Source organism: Pseudomyrmex gracilis, unplaced genomic scaffold, assembly GCF_002006095.1.
Source record: "Pseudomyrmex gracilis isolate BER0280 unplaced genomic scaffold, ASM200609v1 scaffold_37, whole genome shotgun sequence".
Taxonomy (NCBI): Eukaryota; Metazoa; Arthropoda; class Insecta; order Hymenoptera; family Formicidae; genus Pseudomyrmex; species Pseudomyrmex gracilis.
The window spans coordinates 519,602-547,546 of record NW_018020621.1 but is presented as its reverse complement, the minus strand read 5'-3'; the positions used below and the strand labels follow the sequence as shown (position 1 = coordinate 547,546).

The window sequence follows — 27,945 nt, the reverse complement described above, 5'->3', positions numbered from 1 at the left end:
AGAGAGAGAGAGAGAGAGAGAGAGAGAGAGAGAGAGAGAGAGAGAGAGAGAGCATGTGTCGAACAATATTTTCTTTAAATATTACATTCCGGCGAAAATATCAATTATTTGCCCACGCGGCGTGAATGTTTTTTTTTAAGCAATCTCAATTGGACAACCTAAATGTCTTTTTTTTCTCTCTCGTAACGTTCAAACATAATTGCGATATTCAAATATATCTAGCATAATTAATTATTACGGCTTGTTTAGTCACGTACGGTATTCAAATAAATAATATTTGCGGAGTGTTATTTGTTTTTCTTTTTTTTTTTTTTTAGAGGGAGATGCTCTATTTCTCTCTCTCTCACTTCAATATTAAAGAATATTCAGAAGCCCGATTGCGAGAGATGCAACTTGGATACGTATCATCCAATAATGTTTGCTCTATGCGATGTTTATTCTATATATAGGATAAACATAACTGCGGGAAGGTCTCATTATCTCGTTTTATTTCTCCATCGCGGCTTAATCCGCGCAGAATAGTACTGCGCGAGATATCAACGACGCCTCCGTGCATCGTGAGGAAACAACATCCGACTCCCGTGGCTGTGTGTTTGCGTTTTCCGTGGAACGAGCTGTGATGATCCACAGTGGTGTAGGAGATATGGTGGTGGTGGTGGTGAGCCTGCTGAAATGCAGCCTTCCTTTTCCCACTCGAGCTGAATAGGCGCGCCGCTGCTGAATAGGAGACGCTCGCTCGCGGGTGGCCTGAATTTTTAGCGACGAAAATGCTGCCGAGCAGAGCGAGAAAGAGAGAGAGAAACGTAGAAGCGAAAGAGCACTGCCCCCGGGCGGCGGAAGGTCTAGAATCGGTCGCCGCTCCCGCGGGCAACCCCTACAGGATGATTCACGAGGAAACAGTGCTCTGGCGAACTATGACGAGAAAAAAAATTTATGTCGGACATGGCGATCGTTGATGTAGAAATTAATTCGCACTTGAAAATATTTTCATGTGTTTTTTTTTTAATCGAAGAAAGTTGACCAACTTGCACAAATGTGCGATTTGTCGCATTGTTTGCGTTACGTCCTATTGTCTATCGGTTTTTGCGTCACTTTTGACGCGTCGAGTTTCCGCAACTGATGACAATAATTTCAATTTCGACATCGATATATTGCGTTTATTAAAAACTACAATTTTACAAATATTGCGGTTGCTTCTTGAATCTTCCTGTACAGACGGATGAAACTTCTATATGCACGTAGAGAAGACGATACGGGAATGAGAGCGAAAATACCTTAGCAGCTCCAGACAATAGAAAGCCTATCGTCGACCCTTCATAGAAACCTCGCCAAAAGTAGCTTCGATCGGTGTCGGAATTATTAATAACGAAACGACTCTACATGTATATACATATATATATATATATATATATATATATGTTACGTATGTACGCACACTGTTCTCGAAATTACGCGGCAAATTCGCTAAACTTCATTAAATGTCGCTGTCCGGTTATCAGGTCGTGCCGATCGATAGCTAATTAAGTAGCAAAAATAATATCCGCAATTGACATCAATTTGTCTTTGTTTTATACGCGCAAAGCGAAAAAAAAAAAAAATAAATCACGTTTGCGGAAATAATCAGTACTTCAATTTCCAACATTGTTATTTGTTCACGTCGTCATTTTATTTCGAGATGTGCGCGGGTATTAACGGAGGAACAGAGATTACTCCGAGAGATACATGTAATATGCATCACTCCGAGAGATGGGGATAAAATACATCAGGCGGTGTTTCATTTCGATAAAGGAAAACGACGACCCAACCCACGCGAGAAATGCGGAAGAGCAAGTTTTGCCTCGCGAAGAAACGTATGCGCATCGCATTAATGTTGAAAGAAAAGCGCTCGGGCGCTTCTCATCACGGAGCTATAGAACGCGGTTGCATCTCGCCGCAATTTCTTGAAAAGCATCAGACGCGAGCGCGTCGCCGGCGTAATTGAAGCTATCACGAGCACGCGCCGTTTTTAAACTCAATTTGCACTCCATGTTGCGTGTAACAGCGCGACCTTCTCTCTCTCTCTCTCTCTCTCTCTCTCTCGGCGCTAGTTTGACCTTATGAAAATGACCGCGATTTAAAATACGCCACATTTGTGACAAATTGGCATCAGCCCGACCGCTGATGAGCCTTCCGAAATGGATCATGCAAAATAGATCAACTGACCCAGTTGAGACTTGAACGGGATGAGATCCAAATGTGCATTAATGCATTCCTAAAGATACGCGCGGGAAAATGTTGATCATATATAAACCCAGAACCGAACAATATTGTGGAAGTTTTATTTGAACATCTTTCTCTAATTCCGAGATATCGATATGTGTGTGCAATTTATTTCTCGATAAATCTGAAGAATATAACGAGAAAACGCGCGATCACACGTATTTTTTTCCGCAACCACCAGAAATCATTTTTCACTGTAATTTCTACTTTGTATTTTCTGTGCGACTTTTATCTTTTTTTTTTTTTTTTTTTTTACCAATACTCAATTTAAAAAATATCAAAATATTAATTTTTGCGAGACGAATTGCTTCACGTATTTGCGCGCAGAGACCAAGTGCTAATTGGAACCCGCAAAACTGTTTCTCCCTCAAGTTTGTGCGTTTCCATAGTTTCTTGTTTATGTTCGTGAGTGTTCTCTCCCTTCTGGCTTTCGGTCGAGAGATTCCCTCGACCCCCGAGTCAAGAGATAGATCTGTTCTCTGCGGTTTCGTCATGTAGGGCGATGTCTTCGCATAAAACAAAGTGCTGTCTGTTCAATACTCGCGCGAGACCGTCGAAACAGAACGTTGTTTACGCGTTTCCTTTGAACGATTCAACCCATATAATCCTTCTTGTCGGAAAATGAAGGAAAGAGAGTCGAGAATTTCTCTCCGCCTCACTCGAGAAGTCGTACTCTCGTTTTTTTGTTTTCTTTGGAAAAAAAATTGCTTACATAATTCAATCTTCTTGTGCTTTGCGCGATTCGATCGCTCGTGCGATCTTCGGAAGATGATGAGCAACCTGTGCACGTGTCTGTCTTTGAAGATCGGGACGAGAGAGAGATTTTCTTTCGCCATATATGGAATCTCGGGATTCTTCGACCTCTCGTCTCGCGCCAGCGTGTTCTCGCGCGCGCGCGTTTCTATATACTATACCTACATGCGCTCTCACAGTCCGCTTGTTATAATACGCGTGACAAATCCCGAGCCGACGGAATTGCGGATTGTAATGAACGGTCTCGTTATGCGACGCCAAGCGGTCTTGTTTATCGCCAGCCGATTCTGTTCGGAGGAACGATATGGCATCCTCGGAAATCGATAACCATTAGCGTGTGCGTGTACGACAAACGGTGTACACGCGAGTATGTGCGTATATACAGGTTCACCGCACGCACACGATTATTATTTACATGTATTTGCACAATTTCTCCTTTATTTGTCAAAATGTGTAAATATATATATATATGTTAAATATATATATACAGGGTGTCCCAGAATTGCCGTACAATCTCTCGTAGCCGCGCGCCTGGTGTGTGTGAGCGCTCACTGACGTGCGCCTGGCTAAAGGTCTGCGCTGATTGGCCTGATTTACTCAATAATTACTCTTTTATTATAAATAATAGAAAAAAATGGTTCAGGACTTTTCGACTCAGTTTTACTTTTTCTACCTGCTACGAAAGATTGTACGGCAATTCTGGGACACCCTGTATATATGTTTGTACGTACGCAAACACAAATTTAAAAGTGTGTACAAAGTAAATTCTAAATACAAGTAATGCGAACAGAAAATGATTCTTTGTCGAGAACATTAGTCTCTTTTACGGAAATATATACTCTTATATATTTTTTCCTGAAGAGTTACATACATTTTTCTAAAAAGCGAGGTAGAAAATCGAGCTTTTATTTTATTCTCGAATTTTGAATATTCTCAACTTCCGAACAAGTCAAAAAGAAATAAAATAAAATTTGATAGACATTTTCCGCTAGTAAAAAAAGTTACTTATTAACTTTTTTTTTTTTTTTACTTCCGTATCTCGTTGTAAAGAGATTAAATTTGCAACGTTTCAATTTTTTATTAGAAGCTTTGAGAAGTAGAAATGTGATTATCTAAAAATATGCGTTAGGAAAAGCTTAAATTTGAAATTTTTATAAACCTTTCAAGAAACTTTTCAGAAATCTTTAGAAACTTTCTTAAATTTCTTAGCGTTTCATCTTTTTATAACCAGGATTAAAACAATATTAACAAATATTTTTTTTGGAAAATGTTCATCAAATTGCATTTTCTTAACTTGTTGAAAATTTCGAGAAAATAAGATAAAAGTCTGAAAATAAAAATCTAATTTTCATTTCATTCTTTGGAGGAGTGTAACTCCTCAGAAAAGGATGTTAGAACATATGTTTTATATGAAACAAACCTCCTTTAATTTTTAAAGAATCTCTTAAAATTCTCCGCATTTATTTAAAATCACATTGTATATATGCAAATGATAAAGATATAGATATATTGTTATAATATTCGCCACTGTGCTAAAAAGCTATTTTTCTCGAAAAAACGCAAGGAAGGATCTGCGCATATATTATTCTACATTTTCGTACTTTTACATCAGCCTCTGGTACTGTAATTTCCGATACATTTTTGAAGAATGTACACGAAGGCTCGCATAAATAAATGTACACACGTGTGTGCAGAGCGTAGGCGAGCGTTTCTAAAAGGACACGTTGACGACAAGGAGAGAAGGATGAACAGAATGACGTAGTTAGACCGTGTGGAATCGTTGGCGTACGCGGTGTCCCGAGAGACGGAGTGTCGCTGACAGGTTCCTCGCGCGACGAATGCCGCGAGAAAACTTTAATGCACATTGCCAAGCCGGGCTGTCATAGTTGGCAAATGCGAACCAATCTAAGTTAATTTGTCCCGACGTCCGTCGACGCGCGGACTGTAGTGGCGAAGAAAGTAGTTCGAGAATTTTCTTGCACGCGAGATCTTTTCTCTCTCTCTTTCTTGTTTTTCTCGATAAGATTTTTACGTCATTCCCGTTTGGATTCGCAAAATTTTATATTTTTGTCGCGATTTTTCCCACGAGATTCGAACACATTTATTCGCCAATCGATACGTTTGCGTCTTCGACTAACAAATTATTCGGACGAGAATATATTATTCTGCCGTTTTTAAAAAGATATAGGAAAGGTAAGTAAAGTTTATTAAATATTAATTAGAAGGACATTCCGATAAATCTATTTCTTCAACTTTTATCTCAAAAAAAAAAAAAAAAAAAAAAAACCAGCAAAAAAAAAAAAAAAAAAAAACAAATCATATATTATTCTGCCGTTTTTAAAAAGATATAGGAAAGGTAAGTAAAGTTTATTAAATATTAATTAGAAGGACATTCCGATAAATCTATTTCTTCAACTTTTATCTCAAAAAAAAAAAAAAAAAAAAAACCAGCATCAAACTGCGCGCTCCGCAGACTGTTTCAAATTTTATTGGTAGTCTAATATTTCACTCGAAGGGGTCCTAAAACGTTCGTGGTGGTTTCTCCAAGGAGAATACGGTATTCCTCTCACGTTGAGGTACGAAGAAGCGGAAGTAATAAAAGCGCGGTCAATATCGAAAGAGATCCAATCAGCAAACGCGGCTTTATCACCATTCGTCTCGCCTTATCCGTGCCGTACTCTCTCCCTCGTCGTGCTACGATTGGTTAACTGTAATAGCTCTCTCTTTAAAAACCATCAATGCCTCGATATTTCTATCCTGAAGCTTTTCATTTCAATGTCTCCGTCAGACAATCGGTTTCAATCATTAATTCAGCGTATCTAGCTGCACTGTGGTTGTGCAAATTTTTTTTTTTTTTTTTTAATCTTGAATATAATGAATATAAATTTCATAAATAATACGATAACGTCGAGAGGGGAAAAATTACGAATGAAATAAGAACAAGCTTTTGCACTTTGAGGAAATTTAAGTACTATTACCACGAGAGAGAGAGAGAGAGGAGAGAGAGAGAGAGAGGGAGAGAGAGTGAGGGAGAGAGAAAAGAAAAAAGAATCGAGTTGAGGAAGCTATTAACATTTTTTTTTTAATCATTGCGTATTCTTCGCTATTGAAAAACCACACTTTTAATTAAGAGATGTAATAATATAAACGAAACGTCTATAGAATAAAGTGATTTGTGGCGAACTTATAAAAACTCGAAAACGTCTCAAAATATAGATGTATTTATATATGCATATTTTTTGCTAATGCATATTCTTTGCTACTGAAAATCTACATATAATCTTCGAATTAAGAGAAGTAATAATAAACGAAACATATTTATAGAAGACAAAATGTTTTTTTTTGAATTTTTTTTATAAAAAATCTAAAATGATGTGTCTCAAAATATAAACGTATTTATATAACGCATATTTTTTGCTACTGAAAAACTACGTATGATTTTTTAATTAAGAGCAGTAATAATAAACGAGACATATTTATAGAAGATAAAATGGTTTACAAACTTTCTCGTAAAAAATATGTTTCAAAATATAGATGTATGTAAATATATAATGCATATATTCTGTAATATTGAAAAACCACATATATTTTCTAACTAAGAAATGTAACAATAAACAAAACATTTATAGAATAAAGTGGTTTGCATGACCTTTCTTATAAAAAATAAAAAATAATATATATCTCAAACTATAGATGCATTTATATAATGCATATGTTTGAAAAATCACGTATTATTTTTTAACTAAAAGATGTAACAATAAACAAACCATTTACGGAATAAAGTGGTTTGTGCGAACTTTCTTGTAAAAAATGACACGTCAAAATACAAATATAAATATTTATATAAATATGTTTATACAAATACACACACGTATAATATTTTTGCTATCAAGATTTATATTGCCGTGCACATAAAGAGAAAAGACCATTTGACGGTTCTTTCTTTTTTTTTCTCTTATAATCGAATTATCTTAATTGCCGGCGTGTGTTCTTGCGGGTTAAGGGTTAAGGGTCGATTTCAAGAGATGTGCTGTAGAAGTCGGGTAGAACGGGAAAAGGGTCGGATATCCTTTTTGTGGCGAACACCGCTTTCATTCTACGCTTTTTCCATCCCTTCGGCCATCTTCCTTCTCTCGCTCCGACGACGGCTTTCATCCAATTTCCCCTTGTCTTGAGAAGCTTCACGCTCACCGCGCGGCCGGCGCTTAAATGGAAGTGCTCTTTCGTGCGGCGTTCGACACCCGCGAGACCTATTGTCGACCCCGGGATTGACAGCGTCCTCGACGCGCCGTCCACGTCACAGTGATTTTCTCTAAAGTTGCGTTCCCAAGAGACACAGGCGTCATATCCTCCGTTCGGATTCTCTACCGCTGTGCTATCTATTCTTTCAATTTTCTACTTACAGACAGGATTTCCGTCGCGCTCTCTTTCCACAACTTATCTCGCTCGCACGATCAGTTAATTGTTACAAAATCTCGGAAAGGGAGTAGACCGTCGAGTACATCTTCCGCCTAACTTAATTTTTTCTCGCAAAACGTTCGCGATCGATAAGAAAAAAAACGACAACGAACGACGGCATTTCTGTCTACGACAGCTCCGCCAACGGTTTCACGTTAATGTAAACGACGTCGTGCTCGACGTCGTCGTGCTTGTATCGTGTAGATTTTACGGCGTCAGAAATATATCACTAGCAAGATTGAATGTCCGCAGTCCGCGTTTGAAAGATGACTAGTGGCTTAGTTACAGCCACGGAAAAGTTTGACCGCAAGCCCGAGAGATGAGCTTACAAGCTCAAGGAACTACGAAAATTACTTTGGCCGTCCGAAGATTCACTTTGCGAGCGAAACGGACTGATGCTATACTCGCAAAGCGCGCATGTATTGTATATTGCACGTGCTTAAAGCAAGTTTTGTGTGCGTGAATAAAGACCGTTGCCGCAAATAGCAATTAGAATTAATTAGAACTTAGCTTAATTAAAGCCCAAATTACTATTTGCCGCGCTATAAGCCAAATTTCCGGGCGCAATCTATTCCCGATGCAACGCGTTGCCTACGTAGTTAAACAACACGCTCTGTAAATGATGCACGTCTTACCTGCGGAAACTATCGATGTCGCCAAGCCAATTTTCCAGCGTCGCTCGATATAGATTAATCTCTGTCTCTCTTCCTCTTTCTCTGTCCCTCTCTCTCTCTCTCTCTCTCTTCCTCTGCGGCTTATCTACATATCTCTCGACCTTATCAGGCGCCGAAATAATCGGATATCGGATTTATCCTCGCGGCTTACGCGGGTTGTTACGCGCGCGCGCGCGAGACACAGCGCGAGCGAAGTTACAATTAACTCTTAATGAATATTTATGACGCGCAGACCGGCGAAAATTACGTCGCTCATTGAGTTAAAACCGCAGACAATAGGGCTTATTTGCCGTTTCCACGCGTGACCCTAAGTATTCCGTCGCCGGAACGGGAAGTCGCGGAAACGCATTCGCGAACGAGACTCGTGCGCGCGCCACGCAAAAAGTTGGCAACGAGTTTGCCAGAGGCAAGCGGCTCCGAGGAAAATGCACCTTGTGCTTCGCGCACACAACCTGCGTGCACGAAGAGATACTGTAACTGGGCTAACGGATAGAACACAGACAAGACAGAAATTATTCCGCGAAATTGTCGTCACGAAATGCATTTAGAAATTTAACAGAACATTTTCTTGAGCTTTTTGAAACGACAAAAGTAGCGGGAACTCCTTTGTGAAAAGGAGTTTAATTACATCGTCTTATGGTAAATAAAAAAAAACACGTGTGCGGTCAACAAAGTTGTGGACACACGTTTAAGAATTTTTTTTTGTTTTCTTTTTATAAATAAAAAATGAAAGATGTACGACTGCGCTGCGGCGCGCGTTACTTAAAAATAAAACAATGAAATATAATTACGCAATTTAATAAGGAAGGCAAGATTGTTTCCGATATCGCAGTCTATCACAGATAGTTAATTAGAATCAAATATACGTCAACTCTCGGTCTCGAGAGATTCTGTTCGAAGCTTTCAGCTTCAGGAACACGCCAGAAACACATACGATATTACGTGCGTGAACCGCGTTCATGGTAAGAGGATGCGACTTCCAACCTCGGTATATACTCACGAGACGTGATCCGCGAGGGAGGGAATTGAATGCGAAATGCCAGAGAGAGCGTCAGAATGTGCGACACGACCGGGCGGTTGCGTGGGAGCGAATTTTCCCGCCGGTGCACGCGCGCGATACGGCATTTATGGTGTCCGCAATGACGTGGCTCGGTAACAATAGAAGCCGGGGCGACCGGCGCACGTCCTGATTTCGCGGCTTGCCAGATGAAGTTCGCGAATAAAGATAAAACATTTCGCGCGCGGAAGACTCGCGCAACTGAAAGATAACGCACGCACTATCAGACACACGCGTTATTGCGGCAACCGCGTCATTAACCCACGCAGTTGACCTCGTGTCTCCGATAGATATCTAATGCAGACGATATACGTGAGAGAATTATTCGGCGACGCTTCGGGGTATTATACAGTGTACATCACAGGTATTGACACAGCTTTTAAAGGAACGAGACAAAAACTTCGAGAGATAAACTTCTCTTTTTCTCTTTCTCTCTCTCTCTCTCTCTCTTTCTCAATTTCACGGCAGTTTTTTCGTTCCAAATATTTTAGCAGTCGCATATTTTATGTCTCATATCGGTGATGTATTGCTTTATTGGCACAAATAACACACATAAACACATGTATACAGAGTGTCTGAAAAAAAAAAACTGACACAGTCGAAGTGAAGATAAATTGGGTCGGTCTGAACAAGTAAAATTTAGTCAACGAGCGTGCGGGAAGCGATGACTCTGTGTATGATGTTCAGTGAAAATCGGCTGATCGCGAGAAGCTGTGCTCACACGTCGTCGCTCGTTTGTTCCGTCTCTCGTTGCCGTAAGAGATGGCACGTAAGCTATTTTGTTTTTTTTGACGACTGAGAATTATATGCCATCTCTTCGCTCATTGGCTTTCGCGTTAATTAATTAATAACTCAGTAAACATTGCGAATTTTGCAAAATGGTAAGAGACTCTTCGGTTCAGATTGAATCCACCTTTACAATCACACGAAAAAAAAAAAGTTTTGCTATTATATGGTCGGCAAAAAAAATAGTTGATTGCACAAAATTTTTTGTTTCATCAACAAAATGTTTTGTTGGCAAAACAAAAATTTTACCAAACTTAACAAATGTTTTTTTGCTGGCCGTATAGTAACTAATTTCTTGCTATTCTAGCAAATCTTTTTTTTCCGTGCACTTCGATTGTGTGTTAAACTTTTTCGTAGACACCCTATAGAACAGAGACCTGTACAACAATCGAGAGGCAATGCCTCGCGCGCACATACACACGGTAGAACTCCAATCATTTCGAGCATCACAATTTCGACTTCTCCTTCTCATGGGCGAGCCAATAGTTTTCCCGCACCATTGACGATTTTCCGATATTCCTTGGATTACTGCGTAACTCGCAAAATGCGCGTCTGTTCTCGTTCTAAGAGAGATATATCCTTCGTCTACTCGCTACCAGTCGCTGACTGAAAGGGGAGGAAAATAATTTCGAATTTTCGAAAGAATCGAGCCACGCGGGCGCTCGAAATTACTGGATCTCTATTATTCGTTTTCGCACAATGCGTGTTCTTGTGATAACGAAACGTGATCGTTAAAGTGTTTAAGGTTTGTTAACGAGCGTCACGAAACAAATTTCTACAACCGCGAGTTGCGAATCGTCGCAGTTTGGCAACTCGACTGGCGTTGTCCTACATGACGATCATCGATCATTATAAGCAGATTTGCATAGCGAAGCGATATCCGGAATTTTGCGTCGAAGTGACGAGCCAAATCCACTAATATCCGCGCTAACATGTTAATATGATTTGTAACTCTGTAACCGTGCGCACATCCCCGCAGATGTAACCGTGCTGAATACACACTTAACCGTCGATACGTCCGTCTATTAATATTATTATCGTATCGATATATTATTATATTCCAACATGCGAAAGTACATTACTGGGGTGAAAGCGCATATCACGTGAGAGATATGATATCGCGTGTGATATTTCGCGATGCGGAAATAAATCCGCATTCAAAAGCAAGACGCGCGCGCGCGTTTCTCTCGCGCTTATCTTTTGAAACGTTATCACACTATGTATTTAATAAATACATTATAGTTGGACTCTCGAGCGGTCTGCTTTTGCTGACCGGCAACTTCTGAACGGGGAAACATCAGAAAGACGACGGTGTGATATATAACGTCGTCACATGCTTCAAAGGGTTAAACGTCGCGGCGACATTACGGTTGCATTAATTAGGCAAGCACGCCAGAGACTTATCGCTAATGAAACTGCCACTTGATTAAGATGCAAACGAGACGCTTCTCACGCTGGAGTATACGCGCGCACGTACAACCACGCGTGTCGACTCGAGGCCCCGGGCCGAGCCGAGGCCTCGACCTCTCGAGGCCTCTCCCTCTCCACGATTGCGAGTCCATAAATCTCAATCCCGTAAACTCAAACACCGGCGGAATTGCAAATCGTAAGTAACAAACTGTGCGACGCAAAGACTCGCGGCATCACAACGGAGACCCCGTCGGGGTCGGTAGCCCCGGCTCTTTGTAGCGGGAAAACGAGAGGATCGGTAAGGCGTCCCGAACTACATCACCACCACCACCACCACCGCTTCGTCTATCGCCGCGCCTTCACCACCGTCGTCGTCGCGCCTTTGTCAATATTAGGTTTCTCCGTGATTACGTAATAAAGTAAACGTCGTTTTAACCCCTTTAGTCAGCGCTATCGACCGCCGCTCGAATTAGTTCGGTGCAAGTCATGTAAATTAGTCCCAAGCCGTAATTCAGGGAGTGGAAATTGGGGAAGGTGGCGGCGGCGGCGGCGGCGGCGACGGCGAGGGTAAGACGGCCTTATTGCCGGTGGCGACGGGTTAGAATGCCTGAAATATTACTCCGGCAATCGAGCTGTCTACGCGCGGTAGCTACGGCGGTCGCGGCGCGCGATTAAGCGAGTTTCTTTCTCTCGGGATTGAAGGCGCTCCCGAGGTGTCGGGGACCGACCAAATTACAAGAACGAGGTCCCGCGTTTTCCGACGACTGAATTATTCACACGGGGACGAGCGGTCTACTCTCCGTAATCCGCAAGCGTAATAATTTATACAAAAATAAAAGCGCGCAAAAGAGTTTCAAATAAAAAAAAAAAAAAAAAAAAAAGAAGAAGATATTTTCTTCTCACATTACGAGAGAAAATGACTGCGACAGCGAGAGAAATATACATATTTCTATTTCGCTTTGCGAATACGATATCTGTTTTTTTTTTTTCTTTTTGCCGCGTTTACTTCGCTTGTCATGAGAATCGCCATTCAATCGAATCTGAAAAAAAGTTAAAGGAAACTCCTATACACACACGCATACACACCCAATAAGAGCTAGAGACTTTTCAAGAGGAACTGAGAATCTCTCGCATTGTTGTGTGAGGTTTCCGCTTGAACTGGAATATTTGCGCCCTTCCCCAGCTGCGCGCCGCGGGTTATCGAAAACTTGTGGTGTTTCTATCCAAGTATAACTTGCGGCGTGAGTCCGAGACTCTGATAAGAGTAGCAGCGCGATAACTCGAGCGATTTCAATTCGAAGAGAAATGGATGTGTATCCAACAAGTCAACAAATTTTCTTCGTATTCGAATCGCGCATTTGAATATAATTTGACGTTTCTACAACAAGATGCGATAAATTCTCCGAAAAACCGATTATATGCAACTTTTCGGAGTAACGCCAAAATCCTCATTTTATCCGACGATGCATGCGCTTTATCCGTCAATAAATTCGTGATAAAGCCAAAATTACGGTCAAATGAGCTATATGGAGCGTATGCACGCGCCGCAATTCGATAATCGATCTTGAATTATTGAGTGGAAGTAAAACTGCCGAACAGTATCGGGTTTAGAATTTCGACCGGCAACGCGGAAAGATAGAAATCAAGTTTAATTAATTTTATTATGCGCCGAATTTTGTCCAATGAGCGGCGAGAGACGTAAAGCGGGGCCACACAGAAACGCAACACGCACACGCCGCTCTTTTTAATTAATAAATGTCATTGCGAGGCGGATATACGTCTGTTGCTCCGATTGATGTTATTCGAGTACGACAAGTTTTCGCCGCTCTCTCTCTCTCTCTCTTTCTCTCTCTCTCTTTCTCTCTCTTTCTCTCTCTTTCTCTCTCTCTATCTTCGACGTCACGTCGGAATACGCCATTCACGCGAATAATTACGATTCGTAAATGGACGTGCGCAAATTACTTTAAAAGAACGACGAAGATAGATCGTTTCCGTACGGATATTTTCGGTCCATGCAACCCTACTTCGCCCCCCTCCCTCGTGACGCTTATCGCCGTCCACATCGCGCCGTAAATCAACGAACTTCCGTAATGTACGATCCTATAAATACCATAACCGAAGGTGCCATCCCCTCACCACCTCTCTCTTTCTCTCTCTCTCTCTCTCTCGCTCTCTCTCTCTCTCTCTCTCTCTTGCCCTCTGTACGCAGCAACGTTTACCGATTTGCACGGCGCTTACGGCGTCCGCAAAACCATCGTTCGCGGTCACTTCGCGCCGTTTATCGACGATCGCCTTGCTCGGCGCGTCTATAAATTCTCAGTCACGTCGCGTGCAACCTACGAGTATGGCCGATCGCGACGCAATGGATCCGCAATTCCCCTCCATTTTCTCCTTATCCCTCGGATTCGACGAGCCGGAGACGTAGAAAAAAAAAACATCTACGTGCGTTTCTCGGCGAAAAAATTTCGAGAAATTAGATCAATAAACGTCGTTTAGCGACAAAATGTCAAAATTTCACCGTCGTGTAGACATTTGTGTCTCGTCCGATGCTGCAGCGTGTAATATTATCACTTTCGACGATGACAATCGTCGTAATTTTTCCGACACTCGTGAAAAATCTTATTGTCGATATCCGCATCAAATTTTCACGTTTCATTTGTCACGTAAGTGTTGCACGTCAAAACACGTCTCGAACGAGACGAGAAAATAATGAAGATACCGATATTTAATCCCGAGATTAAAAACGCGCTGGGAAAAACGTCGGTTTTTTTAAAACACTCGCTCGGCATCGAAAGAAATGTCGATACTTGGAGCAGTAGTTTTCCAGTGTGTTCCTCGCGAACGTACAACAAAGCCGGCGACAATTTTCCAAATAACTTCGATTTCGCGTGAGTGAGCCAAATGCGCGCCAATGATGTATCGCTTTATAACAAAGAGGATTTATCAATGTCAATTTGGCGTGCGGAGGAGGAAAGCGCGCGCGCGTCTTGCGGCCAGCGACCCGCGCGTAACGAAGAAACGAGAGTCGGCGGGTCCAGAAAGTAGGGGAGAAGGGTGAAACCGAGGGAGGTTAATTTTACTCGTGCCGTTATCGCGGGGACGTTAGAACGAGTGGGGTTAATTAATTGCGGACCTTTTTTAATTTGTCTTGCTAGACGCTGGGATTACCGCGAAATTTTTAAACCGATATATATATATACGGAAAGAGAAGCGGAAGCTCGCGGTAAATTGGAGATACTTTGTTGAAATGCGAAGAGGAAACTTGCGGAAAATTTATTTCGCTCGGAAAAAAAAATCTTACGTAATGATAAAGCGCGTGTACTTCCGAGACGTTCAGACTGCGTCTCAGAACCGCACGTATGTCATTTGCGTTATTCGGAAGCTATCGGAGTTACTGGTTGTTTTGGCTGCGTTTACTTATTTTTTTTCACACACACGCGCCACATGGGCGAGATTTGTGTTTCAAGTTGAAAAAAAAAAAAAAATCGCCGCACGCTCATTGCCGCCGGAGTCGCCTTCTTCTGAGGGGGGAGAGAAACACTTGAATCATTCTGAAAAAGAGCGCGCAAGATGGGACGCAAGATTAATTGTCTTCGCTCTGAATTAACTTATTCACTTTGTTATGGTACTTGAGCTCTATCGCGCGGCAAGATACATGGCGCATGATAAAGTAGTAAGAGAGCGGAAAAGAGCGTGAGCGCGTGAGGATTAATGAGAAAGAGGGAGAGTTTATGATACTCCTCGCTTAAAATTCGTCACATCTGACTACCGAGAACGGAAGAATTTCAAATTCGACGCGAATATTCGCACTTATACGGTCGAGCGTTTCTCGTCCAAATGAGATTCGTTCATTCTCCCGGTATTTTTAATAAAAAAACAGATCAGTTTGTCGAAAAAAGAAAAGTGACCGATTTAATTAAATAGAAAACTCATTACGTAAAATTAAGAGTACATCTGTTTCTACTCAATGTGAAAAACCAAACGTCCGGTTTCTACTCAATGTGGAAACCAAAATGTTTTTTGCATTAACAATGTGTTCACAGAATGTCGCTGCGGCTCTTTGTTACATGGCACTGGCGTTTCTAAAAATTTGCGAGAACGATTGATGGCGTTTCTGAAAATTTGCGAGATTCATTTTTACAGTCTGTCAAAGAAAAAACCACGATTTGATTTATAAATAACTTTATTACATAAAACTGAAAATACGTGCATTCATTCATTCGCTAGATTGAAACTATTTTCGAGATAATATATTGTAGTCAAGTGTGCTTTAAAGATGTCACACAATAGCGCGTCAACTGGACACTTTTCTTATTGTATCGAATACGAAAGCATATTTTTAGTTTCACATGGACAACCAGGTAGAATGGATGTACGTGTTTTTAACTTCGTACGATAAATTTTTCTATAAATTGAACCGGTCTACGTTCTTCCTTGACACAACCGCTCTGGTCAAAATCCATCGCTCATTTTGTTTGGTATTCTATATATAAAATTTAAATCTTGACTCGTCAGCGAGATTTATAGAACAAACTTATGGAATTGTGTCATATTGGTTTTTACCTTTTATAAATATCTGTAAATGGCGTGTTTTTACAAAAATCTTTTATTTAATTCGTAACGTTTGCAGCGTAATGAATAAAAAGCAATATTATTGTGTCAAACAAGTGAAATAAAACACTTTTACATCGTCAAACAAGTGAAATAAAACACAATTGCAAATTTACAAAATGTAAAATTTAAACACGTTTTATTCGCGTAATACGCCAAATTGATCTCGGCACAGCGATTTTTACAAAAAAAAATTTTAATGTTCCTTGCGCACACACATATTCTTCTTCTGCGGACGTTGCTTTACCAGGGAATTGAATAAATTTTCAGTCAGCCCATTGGAAGTGAGGATAATTGACTCGAAGCAGCCGCTGTCGGCGGGCAAGAGGTACAACTTGGTCTGCACAACTTCCGGCTCGAGACCGCCAGCTGGCGTCACCTGGTGGAGAAACGGTCAGCGCTTAGCGGATTCCAAGGAGACCGTAAGTGTGTCCTCTCGATGGGACAATTTTCGTTCTCGCGCGTAACGTACCGCTCCGGACCCCGAAGAGGGTTATTCCCGCACCGCGCGTAAAGCCCAACTTGCAGTCTTAAATAAAGGGGATAACCTTCGCACAATATGGCCGTCTCTCATCAACACTCCACGGTCTCCGGTAACGACGGTGTCGCGTTACTCTGCCGTGAATAACTCCCCAAAGTATGGTAAAACATAACGAACCCTCGGGCTCTTTATACTCTGATGTAACTACTTGAATACTACTTAGTAATTGACGTAGTTTTCATTGATTTTTCTCGAGTGCGCAAAATAAATATCACGTGATATTTTCTCAGCGCGCAATACACGTGTAAAATATGAAAAGAAATTAAATGCGCATTCGCAACATTTACAAAGTAAACGATGATTACAGAAAAAAAAAACAATTGCAATCGCGTTTTATTTAGTTTGGCATTGAATTAGTCTTTGGCATTGTTGAAAGACGACGATTAATCCGTTCCGACTTGTCGGGCTTGACGTGTGTCTTGTAATTTCATCGCGGTAGGATTGCAATTTCCACGTTCAATTTCCGCGGATTAAGCGACAGACGTGGAAAAAAAAAAGACGTAGGCACGGCCGATTACGTGATTGACTATCACCCGCGCGCACGATGCAGGGATTACGTTTAATTGATGGGAAGTGCAGCTACTCTAAGCCGGAACGTCGATATACATTCTTATTAAACGCAACATTGAGATAAACGTAAACATTGTGATAAGAGAACGCGCGATAATGACTTAAAAAAAAAGTAAAGCTTTGAATACTTTTTTGAATATGTACACACACACATTATTTATGCTAAGTTTTTTTTATATTCTCTTTGCATAGATATTAACCCCAACCCTAATGTAAATCTTCTCTTGAACTTGTTCGAGCGATTTTTGAAAATAAAATATTTTTCAACTCTTCGTGGACCGACATGGGTCCAGACCCACCCGAAAATCTCAAACCGGTGTAGTTAAAATTAGTTTTTTTAAACGCTTATCTTCAAAACTACTAGAAATTTTTTCACTTTGTTTTTTTTTTTTTATCGACGCAGAATCGTTTAAACTTTTGATTCAAAACAAAAAAAAATTGAAAAAATATTGATTTTTCGCGGAAATGTTTGATTTCAAAGTCGCGTGAGTCTCACAGACCTAGTCAGTCCAATTATAGTAGGCTGTTTTGTTTCAGTTCACGAAGAGTTAAAGAAAAACAATATTAAAACTAATATTATTTCCTTAATTTAGAACGAATAAAACCTCGTCAATTTTTTCCACTTTTTGCAATGTTTGCAACTAATAAAAAATCGCGTCGGACATAAATTTCAAGGTTTACAGAGTTAAATATACTTTAAACAATATATTTACAGAATTAAATATTTACATTTCAGACTTGAAAACAGATAATACACGATTAACACAAACAATAAGAGAAAGAGGAGAAGAAGAATTTAGTAGATAATTAAATGTTTTCTATTTTGCGAGAGAGACGCAGTTGTTTATTGACAGTCGGAGTATTTTTGCTATAATTGATTGCTATAATTCATTTGCAAATTCTTGATGAAAACTTCGCGTACCGATTCATCGCGGGAAGGAGAAGACCGTAAAATTAATCGGAAATCGTCTTAACAAAATGTTACATCGGGGAAACTCGCGTACGTTTCGATTAAAAGAACAAAAAAAAAAAAAAAAAACAACGGAACATTTTCTCGTTATGGTATTAATCAATAATAACGCTAACGAAAAAGCACGTCGCGCAAATATATAACGATAAATCTAATTATACTGCGCAATGCGAATAAAGAATATCTCGATGGGGCAATTGCGATAATACTTGATCTACGAGAGTGAAATCCTCTCTCTCGCATAGTTGCATTTTCTCTCTTTTTCTCTTCTTTTTTCTCTCTCTCTCTCTCTCTCTCCACAATCGTTCCGATACAATTCATTAATTCATTCAATTTCATTCCGAGCGCGGCCGCGCGCGCGGCTCGAAAATAAATTCCGATTTAACGTAAATCGAACGCTCTAACCGGACCGCGGCGTTCTCTGTCGCGAGAAACGGATGAAGGTATTTCGTATACAAAGCAAACAAACGTCAATGCAAACGCGGATTAGCGACGAAATGAAAGAACGTACTTTCGAATAAATTGACCCGTTGTCGAGCGAAATCGAGCATCGCGATCGCTGCCGCGCGGTGTTTATTCTACTTCGATTTTCCCCGTTGCGTCGACATTCCCTTCGATAAAACACAACGGGGCGGTACACACGAATCGCGCGCGCAAACAACGCGCGACGCGCGCGTCGTATCCCGCAGCGTTTTGATCCGCACTTAGACGACGACGTAAATATTTACCGGAGTGCGGCGGATTAAGCGAGCGACGGTAGCGTCGGCGGCGGCAGCAAAAGACGACGACGACGACGACGACGACGGCGACGACGACGACGACGATGACGCGAAGGGTACAGGACAAAATCCCGCGTGTGGGAGAGAGAAAATATTGTTTCGAAGTCGATACTCTCTCTCTGCACTCTCTCTCGTTTTTCTTTCCGCACTACGCGAAAGAAACTACAGATTGTTTCGCCGCTTATACGTAAGAAAGTTAAACACAGAAGAGCGAGTTGAGAGAGGAAAAATACGATAGGGGGATTGTTATAATCCAAGTCGCGGAGCTACGACCGATAAAACTCTTCTATTATTCTTTTTTTTTCTTTTTTTTTGAAATCACGCAGATCCTCAGCGAATTCTCGCTTTATCTCTCTATTTCTCTCTCTCTCTCTCTCTCTCAATTTCGCGCGATTACGCAAGCGGATACAATGCACGCAGCCACCCGCGTTGTACACGTACATTGTAGTAACCCGTAAACGAGATTCGCGCGGCATTATTTTTCTCCGCACTCGCGTATCGCCCGCGGTATTGCAGCAATTACGTTAATCGATCCGACTCGCGTCCGGGAAATATATTTTTAATGGATAGCGCATCTCATTTCGTAATTATCTTTACGCTCGCGGGCCCGCCGCTACCGCGAGTGCGTGCGCGCACGAGCGAGACTTCGTTCCATCGGAACGAAATTAGAGCGCGTAACTCTACCCCATCGCGCGCCCTGATTTATTCCTTTCCCGGCAAGACGCGAAATTTATTATTTTTGCGCGCACAGACCCGCACGCGGGTTCGTCTCCCGATTATTTTTTAATCGCGCGACAGGAACCGCCGCGTCCCGCATCGCGCGAGATTGAAGGCCCGGAACGGCTGTGCGTGCCCGCGCTCGTGCCCTTTTTCAAGCTCTATGGAAAATATGAAAAAAAAAACAAAAAAAAAACCGCGAAAAGGAAAAAAAAATAAAAAGCGTGCGGGATATTTTGAGGATTTACGGAATACATTTTGCTTTATTCGGTTCAGGTGGGGTGAATAATGAGGGCGATGCATTTTTCTGGTTGCGGAACGTTGCGCGTAATTTCCTTTTTATACGAAGAGTGTAATCCCCGAGGCTGCGGGTCCATTGGAACGAGTGCGGAATTTCGCAGAAGTTCGGATATTTAATTCATGAAACGTGTAAAACGGTATTACGTGTTACATTTATTGTTCAGCAGTGCATAAACTTAATTTTTTACAAGTTATGAATGTAACTTTTTGAATACCGATAGCGGTACAACTTGTAAATTACATATGATTTCGGCATGATGTACGGTAGCGCAATAAAGAGAGAGAAAGAGAGAGATACAAGCGAATTTTTCATCCTTTTGCTCTTTTGTGATTTGCGATAAAGTTGAAAAAATAATTACCGCCCATACGAAGTAATTCTGACGAATTCATTTTATTCTGTATTTACTTTATTTAGCTTTAAAATTAAATTAATTACTTGGTACTTTTGGAAATGTAAAATGCTAATTTTGTAGCCGAAACTGGAGAATGTTTCGCGGAATGTAAAATTAAATTTGCGCTTTTAACGTTATTAAAGACACATTGTAACGTGAATTTTCTTTATTAAAAAAGTACTCAAAGTATTTAATCAGACAATAACGAGAAAAAAAAAAGAAGAAGAAGAATTATTCCCACACGGAGTGTTTTTAAATTCATACTCTCCGTACACGATCGTTATAAAAATAAAACGTCACCCGTGTTATTTTCCTGTTTGTTCTGCGATCAAAATCGGCACCGAAAAAAAAAAAAAAAAAAAAAAAAACGAGTTCGTACTTTTCCTCCGTGACACGTGGTATTTACTCGTCCGTGGCATCGCTATCAATCGACGAACTGCTATTTACCGGGCGCTAACTGGCAAATAACTGATTTACCGAAAAGGTGGTTCTGTCGAGTTTTTGTCCACGTACCCGCACACACACACACACACATACACACACACTCGCACTTACACTCGCATCCGGCAAACAGTTCCACTGTACCGGACAGACGGAAATAAATTTTCGACGACCGTATTCTATCAATCGAGAGTTAGAAGGAGAAAGCAGTTAACCGGCCAATCGACGAATATCGGGCGTTCGTTAAGGTATCGATTGCTCCTTAATTGCAAAAGCGAAATTCGTGGGATCGCCACCGTACGCTGATTTAAATTATTTATTAAGCGTCTAACGACGCTTTTACCGGAAGGTTTTTGCGTGGGAACCGACGAGGAAGGGAGAGAGCAACGGTCCCGTGATAACGATAATTCACGCACCACCACAGCGCGACTTGAAACGCGCACGTGCGCGCGCGGGAACCTTATTTTACGGTCGCTTTAAGGAGCTGCGCGAGAGCTGCGAGCGAGGTCGAGCTTGCAAATTACGTCGAGTGCGCGCCCTGACGGTGTAAATCGAATCGGAAGTTCCTCTCGGGCGTGCGACCTGCCACAGAGACATAAGTCTGATCTTTCTCAGAGGCGTCTTCGGCTTGAATGAGCTCCGAAGAGCGACTTTCAGCGCATAGCTAAAGGTTTTCAATTGAATTGTGAGTTTGTTTTATGCGTCTGCATGTATATAAATATATTTCGTGTCGACAGAATTTCTCCTATTTTTCTGTCAGCAAACTTACTTAATTTATTTTAAAAAAAATATCAAACTTAAAAAAAAGTTTTTTCTTCAAAATCTCTAGTAAATATAAAGGACTTTTTACTCAGCATATTATTATCAAGAGATGATTTTTTGAAATTCGTTTGCGTAAACTCACTCAATGAACGTGCGTTTTACCGAAGAAGTAATTGTTTTTAGTTTTACGCACACTTTTTTTTACGAAACGTTTGTATTTATTTCTACATTGTCTATACAATTTTAAAGAAATTTCACGTCACGTGTATAAAGTTGCTGCGGAAGAGAGGAGAGTGATAAATAAAGAGTATGTGTGACAAATGTATTTTTAATACAGGTGTTAGACGAGGAAAATATAACACAAATATACAGAGTTAATACAACCTGTGGATGAGAGAAAAATACAAAATAATATCTTATATAAATTATTATAAGAATTATAATTATAATACTTATAATAATGTTTTGTATAATACCTTATCATATAAATATCCTGTTATAAATTTTCTATCGAATATTTTTTATTAACTCGTCTAAGCTGTGGAAGATTATTCAGACGCGTATATTGAATAATTCAATGAAACACCGAAACGTAATGGCGGTCCGATCCCTGAAAGATAAAAGCCCCCCAGTTCATTGTTAGAAAATAGGCCCGATCCCTGGCGAAGGTAACGAGAGATTGATCGGAAATTTCGACTGTAGTTAGCGTGTCGAACCCTCCGGGTCTGTAGGTGATAGATACGCTTTTAATATATCAGGGGTGAACGTCAGCGCTATCGTGAAACAGGATGGGTATAGGCTTGCGGCCGTTTCGATGAGGAGGAAAGAGAATAAAATGCGCGTTGTACTCAGGGGGAAGATGGAACCCGGCGAACGTTATCATAATGTTGTTACAGACCTCCGACGATGGGAACACGACCACCAGCGTTTTATCTTTCATGGCGACGAAAGAGGACGCCGGCAGACACTTGTCGTGTCAAGCTGAAAATCGAATCATGGGAACCGCGCCGATAGAGGACGACTGGGTTCTCCAGATACAATGTAAGCTCATAAACGACGAGAGATGCGCGAAGCTCCGGCTTTCGTTCTCCCCGGGGCGAACGGCTCTCTCTTTCCTTATTTATTCAGACGCTGGAAATCCGGTCGATTTTGACGGTTTATCGAAGGTCGTGATTCGCAGACACGCCGGAGACGCAGATCCGCCTCGGCACGTCCCTGAATCCGAACAACATACGCGAGGGCACGGACGTCTACTTCGACTGCCTCATCCAGGCGGAACCGATGGTTTACAAGGTTGAGTGGCGTCATCAGGTGAGAACGAAACTTCGCAATTGTTATTCGGAATAAGATTACAAATAATCTAATATGTTTTATTCCATTTCGAAGTTACTTTCCCCAAACAGCAAAGTTGTGTGCTTACACACACACACATACATACACGAGAGATTTAACTTGTCAAGAACGGGCTTCGAATTTAATCAAACTTACTTTCGCGCTCGATCATATATTATTTGGGGGAGTAAAATCAAAAAACTTGATCCACTGTAGTTTTTTCGACACGCGTGTTTCGGGCTTTTCGAAAAAACGAGAACGTCCGCCATGGTGACGCTTTGAAAACTCGCCGCGAACCCATGTCGTCCCATTTCGCGTCGCCGCCGCGATTGCCATTAATCAATCACGACGGTTTCTCGCCGTACAATGTTCGTCACGAGTAATTCCGTCCATACCGCCGCGCGCTAGTATCCGGCAAGTTCTAAAACCCCGGGTGTCGTAAACAGATTGGTCTCTCGCCGGCTAACAAGCTCGATTATGCCTGTACTCGCGCGGGAGCATCGACTTATATACACGTTAAGATCGAATACAAACTTCGACGCGCTCTCGAGGCATCAAACTTTTATAACAACTTGCGCCGCGAGTGCGCAACCCTCTTCTCTTCATCGTCTCGTTCTTCCGACGAACAAGATTGTGCACGGCGAGATTTTCGTTCGAACACGGCGCGCGTCTGTATACACAGGAAACAATCCCCATAATCGCGCGTTTATTTGTACAGCGACGCCGGCGGCTCCAATCTGCTGGACGCCAATTACCGTATTTTTTTTGTTCAGGGTAAGACGCTCCATCACAACGCTACGCAGGGCATTATAATCAGCAATCAGAGCCTGGTGCTGCAGAAGGTCGATCGCAAAAACGCCGGGAATTACACGTGCGTGGGATACAACACCGAGGGCGACGGCGAGAGCTTGCCCTTTTACCTCGACGTGATGTGTACGTATTCGCGCTGCGTGCGCGAGCAGTAACTGTAACGTAGCCAGAAACAGACCGGACCGTATCGGTGAAAGTGCGTTCGTTCGTGTGTACGAGAGAGAAGATTTAACGCCAGAGAGAGAATCGAACGTATGAATTATTCATCGCGCGATAGATTACGTCGACAATTTAAACAAAAAAGAGAAACATTATTCGCTACTTTTCGAGTTCTCTTTTTTTTTTTTTTTTTTTTTTTTGTGGAGCACACAATAAAACGGATTCTCGCGGATTGCTACTATAGTGAATCATTTAAAGTCATCGATCGATGGAAAACCTCTTTCGGCGATGATCCTGAACATTTGTTTATTACGAACGTCAAGTGGAACAGCCATTTCAATCGAACAACAGAAACGCGTTCCATTCGGTCGGCTTTAATTAATAAAGGATTATAACGCGCAAAGATTCGATATATTTCCGTGAATTCCCGCTGTGAAATTTTAATTCTGGGCTTACGTTCCCCAAACGGATGTCCCTCGTGAATTGGCGTGTGGAAGCCGGGTATATGTCCGGTTGTGTTTGCCCGTTTACGCGCGCGCGCAGATTATCGGACGCGATATCGAAATATTTCGGATCGCAGTAGTTTTGTTAATCAATGTTTGAATTTATTCGAGAGCACAGAGAGAGAGAGAGAGAGTAAGAAAGAGAGAGTGCGTGTGTGTGTGCGCGAGCGAGTGAATCAAAATGATATGAAAAGAAAATCGCATTACGGAACAAGTTGCGCTCTCATTTGAAAAATTCGAAATTTTGCAGTTAAACATTACAACAAGTAAGTGTAGTATCAAATATATATGTGCACAATATAAAATACAATATATAATACGCAAGTATAATCTGATGTATAAAATATGTACAACGATAACGAATTCGCGAATCTGAAAATTTTCGACTTTTTATTCTACTTGATTACAAAATTATATAACAGTAAAAAATTAACAAATTTTTAAATTTTATTACAAAAGTAATAACGAGCGCTTTGTGCGATCTTTGAGTTCCAGTGTTTAAAATTTAGCTTCTTTATTATTTCATACAATTATTTAAACGGTAAAATATATATTAAAATTTTTAATGAGTTGGCAGAGAGAACATCTCTTTTCTCGTAATTTCGCGAAAATATTTAAAAAATATGATATGCGACTGAATCATCGAGATATATAAAAATTTTTTTTTACTGAGTGTGCGACAGAAGAGGTGTTTTTTTTTTTGAAAAAAAAAAACTGTTACTTTTCGATATGACAATCACACATTCTCTATAAAGCTAATTTTATTATTTCGTCCGTCGACATTTAAAGAATGGAAATGCAATAAAATATCACTATATTCCTCATATGTTTAGGAAGAAAGCATTAACATAACGGATTCACGAGCTGCATCTGACGAGGGAGGAGAAGCTATCGTTTTGCGTTGTGCGAAACGATAATCTCTTGTCTCAATTAATTTATCGATACCGTTCGACCTTCGTGTTTCTTCGCAGTCTCTCCCACGTGCAAGCCGAATCAGACGAAGGTGCACGGCGTGGCGAAGCAAGAGAAGGCGAATATATCCTGTCAAGTGGATGCAAATCCACCGGAAGTGGAATTTCGATGGACCTTCAATAACTCGGCCGAGAGTAACGACGTCGCGCCCAGTCATATCGCGAAGATTGGCACATCCTCCATCGTCTCGTACACACCGATGTCGGAATTAGATTACGGCACGCTGCTCTGCTGGGCCAAGAATCACGTCGGCCAACAACAAGTGCCCTGTGTCTATCACATTATACCGGCTGGTAAAGTATCAACATTCAGTATTCCGTGTCGTGATGCATTCGCGAAAATGCGAAACGACAGAATCTCGATACGTGGCGTGAATTTACGATCGACGCGACTGATCATCACGGCATTGCGATATCGCGCGTAATACAGTTATATATATGCAAATTATAAACATGCAAATTCTGGAGAGAAAAAACCTAACAATAAGTAATTCAACTCGCTAATTAACGATAATTTTTTTACGAGAGGTTCGGTACAGAAAACAAAATGCACACTTTTTCTGTTCTCTATTCTATATATATATATATATATATTTGTGCTTCGGTAGATTTAAATTTCTACCATTCATATTATGTTTTCACCTTTGCTTGTTTTTACCGTAATCATCTTTTCCGTAAATTAGCAAAACTAATAAAAGTAACGCCAATGACTTCTCATCTGGGAGAGCCTTAACTCTTCCAGGAATTGCAGCTTTATGCTAATCTTTGAGATCTCTCAGATTTTGTTCGTTCAGTTTTCCAAAGTTTTACATTTGCGTAATTGAATAACTAATTCGAACCTTAGTATAAAATTAAAAAGATGTAGCCGCGCGCGCGCGCGCGTTTTGTTAGAATTATTCTATTATGTGAAATTCTAAAAAAGAGAGCTCTTCTCTCTCTCTCTCTTTCTCTCTCTTTTCTTTTAATTAAAATCCAGTGTCATCTAGCATAATAATAATAATAATAATAATAATATATGTTAGTTTTATGCAAATTGCAGTCGCGTTCAAACGTTAAAAAATGTTTAAATTGTAAAACGTAATTTAAAAAAGAATCTTTGCAACGGCGCAACGGCGTGCGTAAGCGCGGGAAAGTGACGTAAAAAGAATTTATCATATTCCTTTGTTTCTTGCGAGCCAAGTCGTAACGGTGAAACTTAATATTATTGCTTTTTGTTCGAAACTTAGAAAATACAAAAGAGTCTGACAGATCTCCTCGTAACGCCGGTATTGCCATTATTCCCGCGGCTGTGCGGGCGTGTTTCCGGCGTTACCGATGCTCAGGTTACCAATTAATCGCGGTTCGCGGATCGTATAATACTATCGGATTGCAATAGCGCGAACGAAGGAAGCGCGCGCGTGTATTGCTGCTGCCGCACGCGCACCTTGTATACAAGAACGCGGAACGCGCGTTCGAGAGAAACGTAAAAGACGGGACAACGAGCGCGCGCGCTCCTCTTTTGTCCTTCGGTCTTCGCAAAAAAGCGAATCCGACGCGGGATAAAACGGGTAAAGGGAGCAGCATCCGCGCGAAATGGTAGCAGATGTCCGGCGTTATGATTTTTCACCGACCGTAAACGCGAGAACAACTCCGCATATTTTCCCTCACTTATTTTCTTTTCTCTTTATATTTCCTCCTCCTATTATTGTCTCCCTTTCCCCGCTCTCCTTGACGGCAATACACCCGCTTCGCCACCACTCACGTATTTCCCGTTTCGTTCGCGCCCTTTTAGCCGGCTTTTACGAGCCGCAAAGTGTACCGCCGGCTAATACCTTTACGGGAAAAACCAGACAACCGTATATCTTTTACAGACCGACTCAGTTGCAAGTGGTTTGCACGTGCCAGCACACCGTGAACCGGATTTACAAGGCAACTATCACGCCCTGATTCACGAATCTCCCGCACACGCGAAACGACGTGCCGCATGACGTCGTCTCTGTGTGTATGTGTACGTGGGGGAGGGGGTGGGAAGGGGGAAGATTGCCGTGTCATTTTGACAAAAACAAAAAAAAAAACAAAAACAAAAACAAAAGAGCGCTCACAAGAGGGGCATTAGAAAGTTAGAATGAACTTCCAGAATGCGCGCCGGGACGCGCTGAAGAGTTAACTCGCTCTACTTAAATAATTAGTTTCGTTTGAAATTTAGCGCACTTTAATAAACGCGTAAAACAGAGGACACGCGAAAGTTTAACAACGCGAAGGAGATATCACACACTACACACAGTACGCGGCGCAAATAAAAAAAACACGCAAATGAAAAATTTACGATGATTGTAAAAGTAGCATCAAATGATTCGTCGGGGCTAAAACTCCAAATCAGAAATTGACGAATATTTCATTACGAGTCAAAGCTTTGAGTCTCACTGTTAAAAAAAAAAAAAAAAAAAACGTTCAAAAATACCAAACTGGCTGTCAGGTTTTTTAACGTGTGCTTTTGCATCTCATAAAATCAAATTGTTAATGTATATTTTACAGTTTTTTTTTTTTTTTTTTTTTAATATATTTTTCTCAATCCATGTCAATATATATATGTATATAAAATATATGTATACACATATGTATATGTGTCTATATATTATACTACGCGTAGACACGTGACATTCAATTTTATATTTATTTTTCCATTAAAATGTTTCATCGTTTCTCTCCCA

General features: G+C 41.0%; 1 protein-coding gene across 2 annotated transcripts in view; it reads left to right on the top strand.

Moving 5' to 3' along the window:
• LOC109852832 (nephrin-like) overlaps positions 1-27,945 on the top strand; it is a 265,971-nt gene that overhangs the window by 234,681 nt on the left and 3,345 nt on the right. For both annotated transcript variants that reach the window (XM_020424358.1, XM_020424357.1), the window contains exons 6-10: positions 16,279-16,430; positions 22,377-22,521; positions 22,661-22,791; positions 23,586-23,745; positions 25,256-25,549. In XM_020424358.1, the coding sequence (XP_020279947.1) occupies positions 16,279-16,430; positions 22,377-22,521; positions 22,661-22,791; positions 23,586-23,745; positions 25,256-25,549 (882 nt within the window). The remainder of the gene's footprint in view (positions 1-16,278; positions 16,431-22,376; positions 22,522-22,660; positions 22,792-23,585; positions 23,746-25,255; positions 25,550-27,945) is intronic.